The sequence below is a fragment of the Dreissena polymorpha genome, chromosome 5 (assembly GCF_020536995.1).
Source record: "Dreissena polymorpha isolate Duluth1 chromosome 5, UMN_Dpol_1.0, whole genome shotgun sequence".
NCBI classification, from domain to species: Eukaryota; Metazoa; Mollusca; class Bivalvia; order Myida; family Dreissenidae; genus Dreissena; species Dreissena polymorpha.
The window spans coordinates 104,904,902-104,920,858 of NC_068359.1; the positions used below are offsets into that span (position 1 = coordinate 104,904,902).

General features: G+C 36.6%; 1 protein-coding gene across 4 annotated transcripts in view; it reads right to left on the reverse strand.

Annotated features, from left to right (window-relative positions):
• LOC127832214 (ubiquitin conjugation factor E4 B-like) overlaps positions 1 to 15,957 on the reverse strand; it is a 98,430-nt gene that overhangs the window by 18,043 nt on the left and 64,430 nt on the right. For all 4 annotated transcript variants that reach the window (XM_052357521.1, XM_052357520.1, XM_052357519.1 and 1 more), the window contains 8 exons: positions 14,445 to 14,543; positions 14,076 to 14,189; positions 12,523 to 12,612; positions 11,018 to 11,123; positions 8,842 to 9,083; positions 7,154 to 7,281; positions 1,492 to 1,590; positions 226 to 461 (listed from right to left, as the gene is read on the reverse strand). In XM_052357521.1, the coding sequence (XP_052213481.1) occupies positions 226 to 461; positions 1,492 to 1,590; positions 7,154 to 7,281; positions 8,842 to 9,083; positions 11,018 to 11,123; positions 12,523 to 12,612; positions 14,076 to 14,189; positions 14,445 to 14,543 (1,114 nt within the window). The remainder of the gene's footprint in view (positions 1 to 225; positions 462 to 1,491; positions 1,591 to 7,153; positions 7,282 to 8,841; positions 9,084 to 11,017; positions 11,124 to 12,522; positions 12,613 to 14,075; positions 14,190 to 14,444; positions 14,544 to 15,957) is intronic.

Below are 15,957 nucleotides of genomic sequence, written 5' to 3' on the forward strand. Positions count from 1 at the left end.
AAGAGAGGAATTCTTTACCATAAAAGAACTATATAAGAGCTGGGGAGAGGAATTTTTACCTGTATAGAATTATAAGAGCTTGAGCGAGGAATTCTTTACCTGTATAGAACTGCATAAGAGCTGGGGAGAGGAATTCTTTACCTGTATACCATTGCTGAAGAGCTGTGGCAAGGAATTCTTTACCTGTATAGAACTGAATTAAAGCTGGGACAAGGATTTGTTTACCTGTGTAGAACTGCATTAGAGCTGGGGCCAGGAATTCCCTGGAGAGATCATGCAGTAAAACACGTTCATGTATGGCCTCCATTCGAGGCTGCACGGCCGGGTTCAGGTAGAAAAGAACCTCCACCAGCTTTGCCACTAGGTAGGGATTGTTGACATAGTTGGTATTGCAGATGAACACAATCAGCAGCTGTACCAGGGAGTCCAGGCAGGGGTCCTCTAGCACATGGGGCATCACTCTGTATAGACATCGTAGTGGAAGTTGATTCAAGTTTAGGAAAATTGTGCAATGGTTCTTAAGGATTCAATGTTTTCATGTTATCATTTTAGCAAAAGACATTAGACAATCATTTAAAAGAAATAATATAAATATTAGATGGGCAAATCAAGAAATAACAATTCAAATATTTATTACCAACAATAAACATGGATATGCCATGAAACTAGGTTTTAAACATTTTACTTATGTAACTTTAATTTAAATACCATAATTGTGCAATCCCACGGTAGCATAGCAAGTAAGTAACTTACACACACAATTTCAGCCCAATACGTCAATTCAAAAAATAAGTAATTGAATAGAATACATTGACCCAACTGGTCCCAAAGCAAACCCAAGCTATGTCTGCATGTAAGCTACCTACACAGTTAATTCAATTCAATAATGCTGCAGAAACTATCGTGAAGCAGAAACTATTTTAGTTACAGTGACCATGACGGTAGACATAAATGTCCCAAATGCTATGCAAAGCTATGTCTGCATACACAAATTCCATATACAAAATTTCATCAAGACCGGTAAATGCGAACTACACAAGATGTGGTGTTCAATAAACCATATGCCCCCTTTGGAAGCCTTGTCAATATTGATTCACTGGCCCATTTGAATAAGTCCAGGTCAATCAACATGAGTGTAGGTGATGTGTTGTTCTAAATATTGAATATAAGAATCAAACCTTTTTTGTAAGTAGTATTAATGTTAAGAAAGTGGTCAAGTTATAATATTGCAGTTTCAGACTGCTTAAAACTAAAAAGGTTGTCATAGTTGGATGCATAACATTAAGAAATTATGTGATAATTATTATCCATGCTAGTATCAAAGCTTTGCAGCAAGCATTATTGATGTAAGACATAACATTTTGAATTAACCTAGTATGAATGTATGGCTGAAAATCAGACAGGCCACCTCGTACTTAAAACAGTGAAACAATATAAAGGTAGTTGTTCTTTTCTTCAAATATTTAAGAATAAGTAAACCAATGAACTTACTGTGCAGCGAAGAGAGTGAATTCTGCAATATCTTCTAAGTAGTACTCTGGTATAGCTGCAAACACTGGTGGTATTTCAGACGGTAGCGGCAGCACTCGCCTACAAACAACAAGAGTGAACTCTGCAATATCGTCTAAGTAGTACTCTGGTATAGCTGCAAACACAGGTGGTATTTCAGACGGTAGCGGCAGCACTCGCCTACAAACAACAAGAGTGAACTCTGCAATATCGTTTAAGTAGTACTCTGGTATAGCTGCAAACACTGGTGGTGTTTCAGACGGTAGCGGCAGCACTCGCCTACAAACAACAAGAGTGAACTCTGCAATATCGTCTAAGTAGTACTCTGGTATAGCTGCAAACACAGGCGGTATTTCAGACGGTAGCGGCAGCACTCGCCTACAAACAACAAGAGTGAACTCTGCAATATCGTTTAAGTAGTACTCTGGTATAGATGCAAACACTGGTGGTATTTCAGACGGTAGCAGCAGCACTCGCCTACAAACAACAAGAGTGAACTCTGCAATATCGTCTAAGTAGTACTCTGGTATAGCTGCAAACACTGGTGGTATTTCAGACGGTAGCGGCAGCACTCGCCTACAAACAACAAGAGTGAACTCTGCAATATCGTTTAAGTAGTACTCTGGTATAGCTGCAAACACTGGTGGTATTTCAGACGGTAGCGGCAGCACTCGCCTACAAACAACAAGGCAATATTGATGTGTTTACAACATGCATATATACTCATAGGATACACATTATACAACTATTGACATACAGTGGAACCCCTCTAAACCAGACATCCCCGGGACAGAGAGGAAATTCAGGTTTAGAGAGGATTCAGGTTTAGAGGGGACATTGAATATTTTACTTTCATCAGAAGGTCAATTACATAGTCTAATTTGGGGAAAAAACACTTTTAGCAAATTGTAATAGTTTATTTACATATAACATTCATTCATACTTCATCACATTATAACAATACATGCCACTTAATCTGTTGTTTCGAAAGCACAACATAAATCAAACAGTGCACCCTGAAAAACAAACAATGGTATATGTATGCATTTGTTAGTTTAATTTAGTTCCTTTATACACTGAAAAAACATGTCAAGAACGACCTGTTTTTTCAAACATCTACCACGCATAAAAGTCTTCTCCACCTTGTTTATCATAGCCTGAATGGCTTCCTACATCAAAAACAAAACACACTAAAGAACTCTTTGTTTGTTATCAGTAATTATAATCAGTATTAACTAGGGATGGCAACGAATATCCGAATATCCGAATATTCGGTCACGGACCGAATATTCGGATACTGTCTTTCGAATCGAATATTCGGAAGAAAAAAAAATAATAAAAAAAATCGAGTAATTTCAAAGACTTTGTATTCGTGAAATTTGCTTCAAACATTGTAAAAAAAGTTGTTCCGCGTGTCATAATGTTTATTCCGATAGGCGCGATAATGCGTCGCTATGGTGATGACAGTATACCGGTCATAAATCCCGCTAATTGCCTAACAAAGACAGTCACTTTGTGTCAAAATTATGATAGGTGCAAATCGCGTCGGCAATCAAAACACCGACCTGTACTTGATCCAATGACTCGAATTACGTTTAAAATTATCAAAGATTAAACGAGTAAAGGAAAAGCCAACTTGGTGTAAAAACAAGTATGGCAATTAAAACACAGACCCGTCTTGGTCTAATAACTCGAATTACATTTAAAATGATCACAGATTAAATGAGTAAAAGAAGAGCCGACTTGGTGTGAAAAACAAAAAAGATCGTATGGTTATAATCACGCTGTCGAATAAAAAAGCTTTTAGAAAATATTTACTCAACCTCGAATAAGTATTTGCGTATCGTATGGTCCAAACTTTAATTAATTACTCAATATTCATTCAGGTATTATACTTAAGTAAACGTTTTTGGTATTTCGCCCTCTTTTAATTGAAAATATATTAATTGCTACACGCATAAAGTAAATCTCTGTCCACGCAAAATGCCACCTACGCCTTCCGCTGCTTTGAAGTATTTCACGAGATCATCCGATAAGAAGTCGCCGATTACGATTGACTTTTAAACGTGGAAACTTTAAAAGACTGACTTTTTAGTCTGTTAAACAGGTTCAATTTGTGTTGTGGCTATGTAAATTATTCGTTCGAGTTCAGCTTAAATTATATTTAGATCTAACTGTTTTGTCATGTAATTATTTTGTCGTCATGTAAATATTATGTTTCTCGTTCTATTGTTTATGTACAATATTAAAAGTTTAAAAAAAAGTTTTTTTCATTCAATTTTAACAATAAAAAGTAATCAACAAAATCAGCTCCGAATTAGCGACGGCAACGCTGTGTCAATATTAAGTCACTTCCGGTGAACTTCCGGTAAAAACGAAAGTAAAATTCATGGAGTAATGGTACGGTAAACAAATTTGATTTTTTTTCCAACAGATGTTGACCGAATATCCGAATATTCGTTCGGAAGGGTGACCGAATATTCGAATACCAAAATCGGTATTCGTTGCCATCCCTAGTATTAACACCTCTATTGATCGATATGTACATCACAGGACAAGTATCTTTAAATTGTTTTGCGATATTTACAGTTTGCAAATTTTTCGACCACCTTTATCAATTTCACGCGTCTTTAATCCTCTAATCACAACTTGTTGACACTAGGTCTGAGGTGCGATAAACCAACCCTGAGCAGTTTAGAGAGGTACAATTACGTATGGAATAACCTAATTTTGATCCAAAGAATGACCGGTATTCGGAATTGAGGGGATATTTTACGCATGGTTTTATAGGAAAAAGTAAGAACAGCAGTCCCAAACACGTTAACTTGCTGCAGTAAGAACAGCAGTCCCCAAACACGTTAACTTGCTGCAGTAAGAACAGCAGTCCCCAAACACGTTAACTTGCTGCAGTGAGAACAGCAGTCCCAAACATGTTAACTTGCTGCAGTAAGAACAGCAGTCCCAAACATGCTAACTTGCTGCAGTAAGAACAGCAGTCCCAAACATGTTAATTTGCTGCAGTAAGAACAGCAGTCCCAAACACGTTAACTTGCTGCAGTAAGAACAGCAGTCCCCAAACACGTTAACTTGCTGCAGTAAGAACAGAAGTCCCCAAACACGTTAACTTGCTGCAGTGAGAACAGCAGTCCCAAACATGTTAACTTGCTGCAGTAAGAACAGCAGTCCCAAACATGCTAACTTGCTGCAGTAAGAACAGCAGTCCCAAACATGTTAATTTGCTGCAGTAAGAACAGCAGTCCCAAACACGTTAACTTGCTGCAGTAAGAACAGCAGTCCCCAAACACGTTAACTTGCTGCAGTAAGAACAGAAGCCACAAAGGTTTCATCAACATAGCAACAGTATTTTTTTTGTTTTCACATAATCTGGACTTTAATTTTTACTTAATCCTGAAATCACAACAACAATTTTTTGCTGACGAAAGAAATGAAATCAAATGCATACTTCTGATATGGTTATCCATCCACAGTTTTCATTAATATAGCTAAAGTACATGTAATATTGAGTTACTGCAGGATCCAGATTTTTTAGACAAACAGAACTACAGCCAGAGGGACTGACAAAACTGAAATTGTATGTATATTACTTCATAATGCCCTATATCCACATACCAAGTTTCATCAACCTAGAACAAGTACGTTTTGAATTTTCGCAGGATCCATATTGTAGTTTTCACTTATTTTTGTAACCATAGCAGCCATAATTTTTGACTGATGAGAGACTGACATGACAAGAATATTTCCAATACGGCTCTTCATCCACATACAGATTTTCATCAACCTGTTCAAGAACATTTTAAGAGCATGCATGATCATACATTTTTGTTTTAAATTATTGCTGTAACCACAGCATCTGAAACAATAGTACGTACAATTTTTGTGTGCTTAAAAAATAAAATAGCATGCATTTTCCCCATATGGCCTTCTTTACACATATTATGTAACACATAACTTGAGTAATTTTGAGTAATCACAGTTTCATTCTTTAATTATTTCCTCAACCAAGCAATCACAATTTGTGTCTTTATCACAATATGAAGTTTCATGAAAGTCCCTTCAATACTTCCTATGCATTGAGTTGCACAAGAAGAAACAAGAGGTCCCTGAGGATCATGGAACACTCATCAGAGAAAATGTAGCTCAGTGGTTTCATAATGAAACCCTTCTTTTGGGCTATTTTTGATGAGAGGGTCCTAATTTGAATACAGCTTGCTATGTAAGTCTTTATATTTTATATCACAACACATGTGTTGCCATTTCAACCCAAGAGGCATTATCTGAACAAACTTAGTAGGAAACCTTCACTAAATGTCCATATTGACAAGGGCTGTTTGTAAAACATGCATGCCCCCCATATGGGCTGTCAGTTGTAGTGGCAGCCATTGTGTGAATACGTTTTTTGTCACTGTGACCTTGACCTTTGACCTAGTGACCTGAAAATCAATAGGGGTCATCTGCCAGTCATGATCAATGTACCTATGAAGTTTCATGATCCTAGGCCTAATTATTCTTCAGTTATCATCAGGAAACCATTTTACTGTTTCAAGTCACTGTGATCTTGATCTTTGACCTAGTGACCTGAAAATCAGTAAGGGTCATCTGCCAGTCATGATCAATGTTCCTATGAAGTTTCATGATCCTAGGTGTAAGCATTCTTGAGTTATCATTCGGAAACCATTTTACTGTTTCGAGTCACTGTGACCTTGACCTTTGACCTAGTGACCTGAAAATCAATAGGGGTCATCTGCCAGTCATGATCAATGTTCCTATGAAGTTTCATGATCCTAGGCCTAAGCATTTTTTAGTTATAATCCTGAAACCATCTGGTGGACGGACCGACGGACAGACAGACCGACCGACATGTGCAAAACAATATAATCCCTCTTCTTCGAAGGGGGGCATAAAAATGTGAACCTTGAGCACGGTCACCATTGAATCAATGATCTGTAGATTATGCTACATACCAAATATGAAAATCATGGGCTTTGTTGTTCCAGACAAGAAGACTTTTTAAGGTTTTCCCGATTTAAGTCTATGTCAAATGAGTGACCCCAAAGGCAAGGCCAGTTTGGACCCCAGGGCATTATTTGTATATCTTTTAACAACCTTTTTACAATCTTAAATACCAAGTATTTAACCATTGGGCCATGAAGTTGCAGAGAAGATTATTTAAGTTTTTATATGTAAAACCCCTATATGCCCCATGACCTACTTAATTAACAAGCTGAATCATTTGAACAAGTTTCATCTATACCACCCAAAGAAAATTCCAATTAAGTTTCATCAAATTGTTCTCAGCAACCTAGGAGATGTTTGGAGAAAAAGTTTATGTACTTATTAATTCACACATGGAGTATGGACATCATGTTGTGCTCAAGTGAGCTAAAAAGGGCTTTACAAAAATAAAGCAAAGTTCTATAACTTCCAAAATATGGATCAGCGTGTTATGGTTCTTGTAGTCGTCATGTCCCCATTAATGGTATACAGTTTCATATACATACCTACATCATATAGAAAGTTGAGATTTACACAAGAAATTTTGGGGCAATAACATTTTAAATCCTGATGTGAAAGGTCGTTATGCATGTTCTGCTAAAGTTGAAAATGTTAGCAATATTGGGCGTACCCTTTGTTTACTGGGTCTGCCACCCTGAGCATGAAGCTAGAAAGGAGGCTGTAGAACTGCAGGCAGGCCCGCAGCATTGACTCATCTGTGATGGCTGCCTCCGCACACAGCTTGCTCTTTTGTAGACGCTGTAGACATTAACATAGTGTTTAGGCTTTTTTTGTAATGATGCGCTGCCGTTTTAAAGTGCTACATGGCCCTTTTCAAAAGCAAAAGCCACCACACCCCTTATAAATAACCATCTTACTTGCCTGTAAACCTAGATGACGGCAAAAAACAGCAACTATCATTGTCTGTTATGCTTCGACTGTGCTTGATTACTCCATAGACTTAAAAGTCTATCAAGTATTTCCATTGAGTAGATTTAATCAATTACAGCTCAATTTAGGTTTAGCAGGTTTTTTGTTCTTTCTTTGAGACATGCAAAATATTGGCCCTTTCTTCTATACATTTTCTACCCCCTCTGTTATGGAATTTTCCAATCAACTTTTCCCCAAAAATGTTCCTTTATATTAACAATTAAAAACAAATACTTTTGAAAATTTCAAATGAGTTTAACAATTATTGTTTACTGAAAACAAACCGATTATCTGTGTAAATTACAGGAAATCCCCCTTGCATCTCAAGTTGTTGTAAAAAGACATTGATGCCGTAATGCAGTCATAGAATTATGGTGGACAATGGGGAAAAGAAATCACCATTTTCCACAAAAATGACAAAGAACTATAGACTAAAAGACAGACATTATATAATTAGTTGGGATAACGGAAATGCATGTGTCTATCAACAAAGAAGAAGCCGTCTAAGGCACACTTTTTTTATTAGAAATGTACACAAAGTAGTATGTCACAGAAACAAGTGTTGGTAAATGGTATTTAGTCAATTTGCAAAGCAAAAAACAATTAACAAGATTATCATTCTAAAAATGGACATAAGCAAACATGGTTTGATTGATATGTTAGTGGGTCTGAGTATAATCAGATTCATATGCATATTTTGATTTATTGTTTGTTACTCTGTACAGGTTATTGTAAAAGCATGTACGTGAAATGGAAGATATTGAAAGAAAAACATATTTAATATATTAATTAAACTCAGTTCAATACATCAATGATACAACAAAAACACTTGAGTATTTTATAGTTGTTAATATTTTTCCTCAAACTGCCAATAGCACACTGTAATTTTTTCTCCAAAACCGGCTTTTTGCTGTATTATTAACCTTTTATGAATTTACACGTTAAAAAGCCTCTTTGAATTAACTTTGCAATACCCCTATGCCCTACTGACAAAACCTAATAAAACCCACACAATGTAAGAACTAACCCAGCACTAGGTGCTCTGTCTTGTGAAATTTAATATAATGTATATAATAAGCACACAGAGTCAGCAACAAATGCATATGTTTTAATGTTACAAAACTTGACTGGACTTTATGGTAATCAAATCAAATTATGCACACATTTTATATAAAATAATTTTTTTTCAACATTTTGTGTTGTAAAACAAAAAAAACAAAACTCAAGAAGTAAGTTGATTATATTTGCTATATATTAAAAGTCACCCTGTCATTTCAGCATAATTATAATAAAGATGCTTGAGAATAGGAACAATTTTAAGAGTGTTCAACATACAGCCTCAGATATAAGCAGGTATGCATTATGTCCAAAACATAGCAAGGTGTGTACCTGGTACTGCTGCTTGTACTTCTTCACAATCTGCCTGTTGCGCTCTGCCTGCGGGAAGTGTTTCCAGACGGCCTCTGATGCCTCCAGTTCCTCCACTATTCTGGAGAGCTCCCTGATGGCTCGCACACACCGCTGCTGCTTCTGGATGGCTGGCAGGATGGACAGGTGCTGGCACACCACCGTCAATACAAAACACTCTGTAGGGAACTTGGGGTCCTGCCACTGGCTGCTGCCATCTTCCCCTACACAGGATGCAAGTGTAGTTTGTGGAGTTCAAAACACAAGCTCAAGTACATTTGGGCATACCAACGTTCGGTTGAGGTCCGGACAAGCTGTTTTATGACCAAATGTGACAATTGACCTGTAAGTATGACCTTGACCTTTGAGGTACGGTAAGGAGACAGGTGTAACACTGATATGCCCTCTCCTCATGGTGTTCATTTGCAGATTTTATTTAACATTGCATGATGAATGACAAAGTTACAATCTGAACAAGCACTTTATTGTCAAATTGACTTATGAACTCTAATTGAGACCTTAACGTTCAAGGTAGGGAGACGTATTTTACATGCTACATGACATCTTATGAAAGAGCTCATTTGTGCTAAATTAAGTTAAATGATGAATGACAAAGTCAGACGCACATTACACTCTTGCATTGTGACTGCTACATCAAGCTTTCCACAAGCTGTCTTGACAAACATAATCTGACAAGTAAATGTTTAAAAATATTGTCCTGCAATGTTAACTTTGATTGTAATGCAACTTGAAGGTCTAACAATTCTTTCTATCAATCATGCATGACTTAATTATTAATACTAATACAGCCAATTTTTAGTATATTATCATCAAATATATATTTTACCATTAAACTGTTAATTTATATAAACAAGATGTGTTTGTGAAACACAATGTCCCCCTATATGATGTTTGACCTTGAAGGATGACCTTGACCTTGTGAAGAATGACCTTGACCTTGACCTTTCACCACTCAAAATGTGCAGCTCCATGAGATACACATGCATGCCAAATATCAAGTTGCTATCTTCAATATTGCAAAAGTATTCATAAAATAAGCGATTTGGGCCAAATATATTTGACCTCTGACCTTGAAGGATGACCTTGACCTTGACCCTTCACCACTCAAAATGTGCAGCTCCATGAGATGCACATGCATGCCAAATATCAAGTTGCTATCTTCAATATTGCAAAAGTATTTATAAAATAAGCGATTTGGGCCACATATATTTGACCTCTGACCTTGAAGGATGACCTTGACCTTGACCCTTCACCACTCAAAATGTGCAGCTCCATGAGATACACATGCATGCCAAATATCAAGTTGCTATCTTCAATATTGCAAAAGTATTCATAAAATGAGCGATTTGGGCCACATATATTTGACCTCTGACCTTGAAGGATGACCTTGACCTTAACCTTTCACCACTCAAAATGTGCAGCTTCATGAGATACACATGCATGCCAAATATGAAGTTGCTATCTTCAATATAGCAAAAGTTATTGCAAAATGTTAAAGTTGGCGCAAACAGACCAACAGACAGGGCAAAAACAATATGTCCCCCACTACTATAGTGGGGGACATAAAAAAATTGTCAATTAGTCATGTAATTATAATGATTATTACAGAGAGGATATTTGTTGGATTCGCTGGATTATCGATTTTAATTCACGAGTGATCATAGCAAATAATATTTTCTATGATCACGAGTGAATTAAAATCGATATTCCACCGAATCCAACAAATTTTCATTTTATTTTATGCCTTTACTAAAGAATTTTGCTGGGATAATGACATCATTTCGTCAAAAAAATGACGTCATTTCACAGTAAACAGTGAAAATTATCGATAATTTTCACTGTTTGAAACAGTGAAATTATCAGTTTTAATTCACTGATATTTCTCTATAAACCACCGGAAAGCATAAAGTAAATGATTATTATACTAAAGAAGTTGATAACTTGAATTTCAGTATGATCTATTTCATATAAGTTATTCACATTTAATAATAATAAATGAATTTTGTATTGCATGGCATGAATACTTCCATATCATGTAAATTTTTTTACTAATTCAATTGTTCAACTGAATGATATTTTAAATCAAACTCCAAATGAATGTTGCTGAGGCTGCATGTGTGTAGCCCACGTAACTTACTGAGTTTTCTGACCCAGTCATCAGCTTCCTGAGATGAGAGTTTCAGTCTGGCCTCTGACTTGAGTTTCACTCTGCACAGGGGGTGGCAGATGTAGAAGGGGTCAACCTGCCAGCACACAATAACATTATCATACAGCACTAGAAGGGGTCAACCTGCCAGCACACAATAACATTATCATACAGCACTAGAAGGTCAACCTGCCAGCACACAATAACATTATTATACAGCACTAGAAGGTCAACCTGCCAGCACACAATAACATTATCATACAGCACTAGAAGGTCAACCTGCCAGCACACAATAACATTATCATACAGCACTAGAAGGTCAACCTGCAAGCACACAATAACATTATCATACAGCACTAGAAGGTCAACCTGCCAGCACACAATAACATTATCATACAGCACTAGAAGGTCAACCTGCCAGCACACAATAACATTATCATACAGCACTAGAAGGTCAACCTGCCAGCACACAATAACATTATCATACAGCACTAGAAGGTCAACCTGCCAGCACACAATAACATTATCATACAGCACTAGAAGGTCAACCTGCCAGCACACAATAACATTATCATACAGCACTAGAAGGTCAACCTGCCAGCACACAATAACATTATCATACAGCACTAGAAGGTCAACCTGCCAGCACACAATAACATTATCATACAGCACTAGAAGGTCAACCTGCCAGCACACAATAACATTATCATACAGCACTAGAAGGTCAACCTGCCAGCACACAATAACATTATCATACAGCACTAGAACAGACCAACATGCCAGCACACAATAACATTATCATACAGCACTAGAACAGACCAACCTGCCAGCACACAATAACATTATCATACAGCACTAGAAGGTCAACCTGCCAGCACACAGTAACATTATCATACAGCACTAGAACAGACCAACACCTTACAACCAGGCCCAAGTGTAACTACATAGTCATATAATACTTGAATGGCAAATCAGGTTGACCTTTTGACCATAATCTGTTGTATAATTAACCATGTGAACAAAATAAATATTAAAACGTTCTGTCCCAATTTAGATTCTTAAAAGAAACATGATATGTGTTTGTCAGAAACACTATGTCCCCTTTTGCGCCGCTTTGAAGCTATATATTTGACCTTTGACCTTGAAGGATGACCTTGACCTTTCACCACTCAAAATGTGCAGCTCCATGAGATACACATGCATGCCAAATATCAAGTTGCTATCTTCAATATTGCAAAAGTTATTGCAAATGTTAAAGTTGGGGCAAACAAACAAACACACAAACCAACAGACAGGGTAAAAACAATATGTCCCCCACTATAGTGGTGGGGGACATAAAAACTTAAAGAACACAGAAGAACTGTGAAAGGATCTGCTATAGATCAGAAAACTGTTGTTGATGTAATGTGTGAATACACACACATGCAGCATAATAACTCCAATTAGGCCCGACCCTGAATATTTCAGTCCTGCAATGTCCTCTACAATACACTTACCTTATCAACATTTATTTTGAGGGATAACTTCTGCAGAACACTGAGCAAATTCAACATAAACCCGTCCCCAGCAACGTGCCGGTCATTCACCTGGAATGTCACAAGGTCCACAATTACTAACTTCTCAAATCAATATGATAATAATCAGAATTTCACATTCAACACTATAAACATAAAGCAGTAAACAGAGATGCCTCCCTTGATATCCAAATTTTAATAAGTCGTCTGAATTTTATTTCCAATTAATTTATAATATAAGTTAAGCAGAATTAATATATTTAAAAGGTCACACAAACACGTTGTGAAAAGACCATACTATCAACATAATAATATAAACCATATTTTTGAAATTCTTTTTGTACTCTATGTTATCTTAACCACTTAGAAGTCAAGTATAACGTTTTATTAAGAACATTTACCAACGTACTATACAAGTACAAATATGCACACATTTTTCTCTAATTCACAGTTTGTTAATGTCATTTTTGAACAGTTTATAATGGATGTATTTTTTGCCTGCTATCACTGATTTTCCTTAAAATTAAAAAAAATAGTTAAAGATAGATTTATAGTCTAATGTCGATAACATGATGACATCTATGATGATCTTCAGCTCACAAAGATGCAATAGTCTAAGTGGGATTCAAACCAGGGACCTTAAAATTCCTAGACCAGCATATTACCCTCCCCACTGTTTAAAATGTTAATAACATTACATCACAACACTTATGCAATATCTATCTCTCCCTAGCTTTTTACACACACATATTCAGGTACCCTCCCCCACACACACAGATCACACAAAGACTGCTACTCTTGCAACATACATAGACATTTAGACAGCATATAAGCCATTAGGGTTGTCAACTTTTAGTTTTCATTTTAGACTGATTAAAAGAGCATTCTCTAAAAAATACTCATAACAGTTAATACATATGCACTCTTCATGGAAAACTAACTTGTCCTAGGTTGCCCTCATTGAAGGAATTATGTTTTAGACATGTTGAGGTATAAAACAGATGCCAAAATTTTACACACACACGCATACATGCCAGACACACAACATACACACACACACACACTACACACACACGCCTTGGATAGTGTATTTCATGTTATTAACCTGCTCTATGATTATAAATATTGAAATTATTTCATATTTTCACAAATGTCTGTCTCTTTATTAATTTGTTAACACGATAGGCTGTTATTTGCAAATAAATTATTTGCTCTGTTCTGTCTGTTTTTGTTTGTTTTTAAACTGTTTTATCTTAAAATAAAATGGTGGTTATCAAGTAACTTGCAGTTGTTATATTTTACGACATAATAATTGCAAATCATTTAAATACCAGCTAATGTGTTAATTCATTGTGTCAAGTCAAGATCCTTAAAAACAAATTTTGAACCGCCAACATTTTAAATTTAAATTTATAATTATCCTTCAATTTAATTGTAAGTATTAAAACGATATAACATGCTGATAAACCAGGTATGTACCACAATCTTAGAATTTTTTATATTTCTATCTGAATGCTAATAAACCTGCTACATACCACAATCTGTGACTTCTTGCTATTTCTGTCAAGGGCAGCAGCAATGTATGTCAAGGCAGCATCCCTAGTCTCCCCGTTCACCAGCAGGGAATGCAGTATCTTGTACAACTCTTCCTGCAAAACATACCAACCATCAACTAAACTAGACCTAATAAGAATCAGCAGCATTGTTTTAGAAAACTGAACTAAGTTGAAAATCACATAACATTAAAAATCAGGTCATATCACTATTGGTTCATATACAGTCATGAGAATGATGCGCAAACAGAACATTTTCTCTTGGCCCAGAACACAATATCACTGGTGACATTGTACATGGGAGTCTATAAACAAACAACAAGAAGGACGAAAATGGTGTAGTGCGCTCACCCTGAGATACTGCATGCGGTGTTGAAGTGACTGGTGTACCAGCCTTACATTGTCAGGCGTCAGCTGATGTCCAGAGAAATGCTTCTCTACAACCTTGGGCTGAAAACAATGAAGTGACAGTAATACAAGGAAGAGTAGTCAGGTAACAATGCAGTGACAGTAATACAAGAAACTCCCCTGAATCACTCAAGAGTAGTCAGGTAACAATTACGTGACAGTAATACAAGGAACTCCCTTGAATCATTCAAGAGTAGTCAGGTAACAATTACGTGACAGTAATACAAGGAACTCCCCTGAATCACTCAAGAGTAGTCAGGTAACAATTACATGACAGTAATACAAGGAACTCCCCTGAATAACTCAAGAGTAGTCAGGTAACAATTACGTGACAGTAATACAAGGAACTCCCCTGAATCACTCAAGAGTAGTTAGGTAACAATTACGTTACACTCAAGAGTAGTCACTACTGGTCAGGTAACAATGCAGTTACAGAAATACAAGGAACTTCCCTGAATCACTCAAGAGTAGTCAGGTAACAATGCAGTTACAGAAATACAAGGAACTCCCCTGAATCACTCAAGAGTAGTCAGGTAACAATGCAGTTACAGTAATACAAGGAACTCCCATGAATCACTCAAGAGTAGTCAGGTAACAATGCAGTTACAGTAATACAAGGAACTCCCCTGAATCACTCAAGAGTAGTCAGGTAACAATGCAGTTACAGAAATACAAGGAACTCCCCTGAATCACTCAAGGGTAGTCGGGTAACAATGCAGTGAAAGTAATACAAGGAACTCCCCTGAATCATTCAAGAGTAGTCAGGTAACAATGCAGTGACAGTAATACAAGGAACTCCCCTGAATCATTCAAGAGTAGTCAGGTAACAATTAAGTGACAGTAATACAAGGAACTCCCTTGAATCATTCAAGAGTAGTCAGGTAACAATGCAGTGACAACTAGAGCTTTGTCACAGACATGACGTATACCCCCACATGCTGCATTGACTCAAAATATTTTGCATGCTGTCTTCACAAAACAAGAGAAAGTAATTTACATCGATTTTTAAGAATTATTATGCCATTATCATTTATGGCCATTTTGACCTTTGAACTCTTGAATTCTTTCGCATGACACGCCGTCCAATGACTGTGAACAAATGTACATTTTATAATCTCACAATGAATTACATAGTTATTGCCCGGTCAAGATCATCTATGGCCATTTTTGACTTTTTAACTCCAAGTGTGACCTTGGAGATATCGACGTAATTCTTTCGCATGACACACCGTCCGATGATTGTGAACAAATGTACCGATTTATTTTAAAATCTCACAATGAATGACATAGTTATAGCCCGGACAAAATCATTTATGGCAATTTTTGACTTTTAAACTCCAAGTGTGACATTGACCTTGGAGATATCGACGTAATTCGTTCACATGACACACCGTCCAATGATTGTGAACAAAAATACCGAGTAATTTTAAAATCTCACTATGAATGACATAGTTAT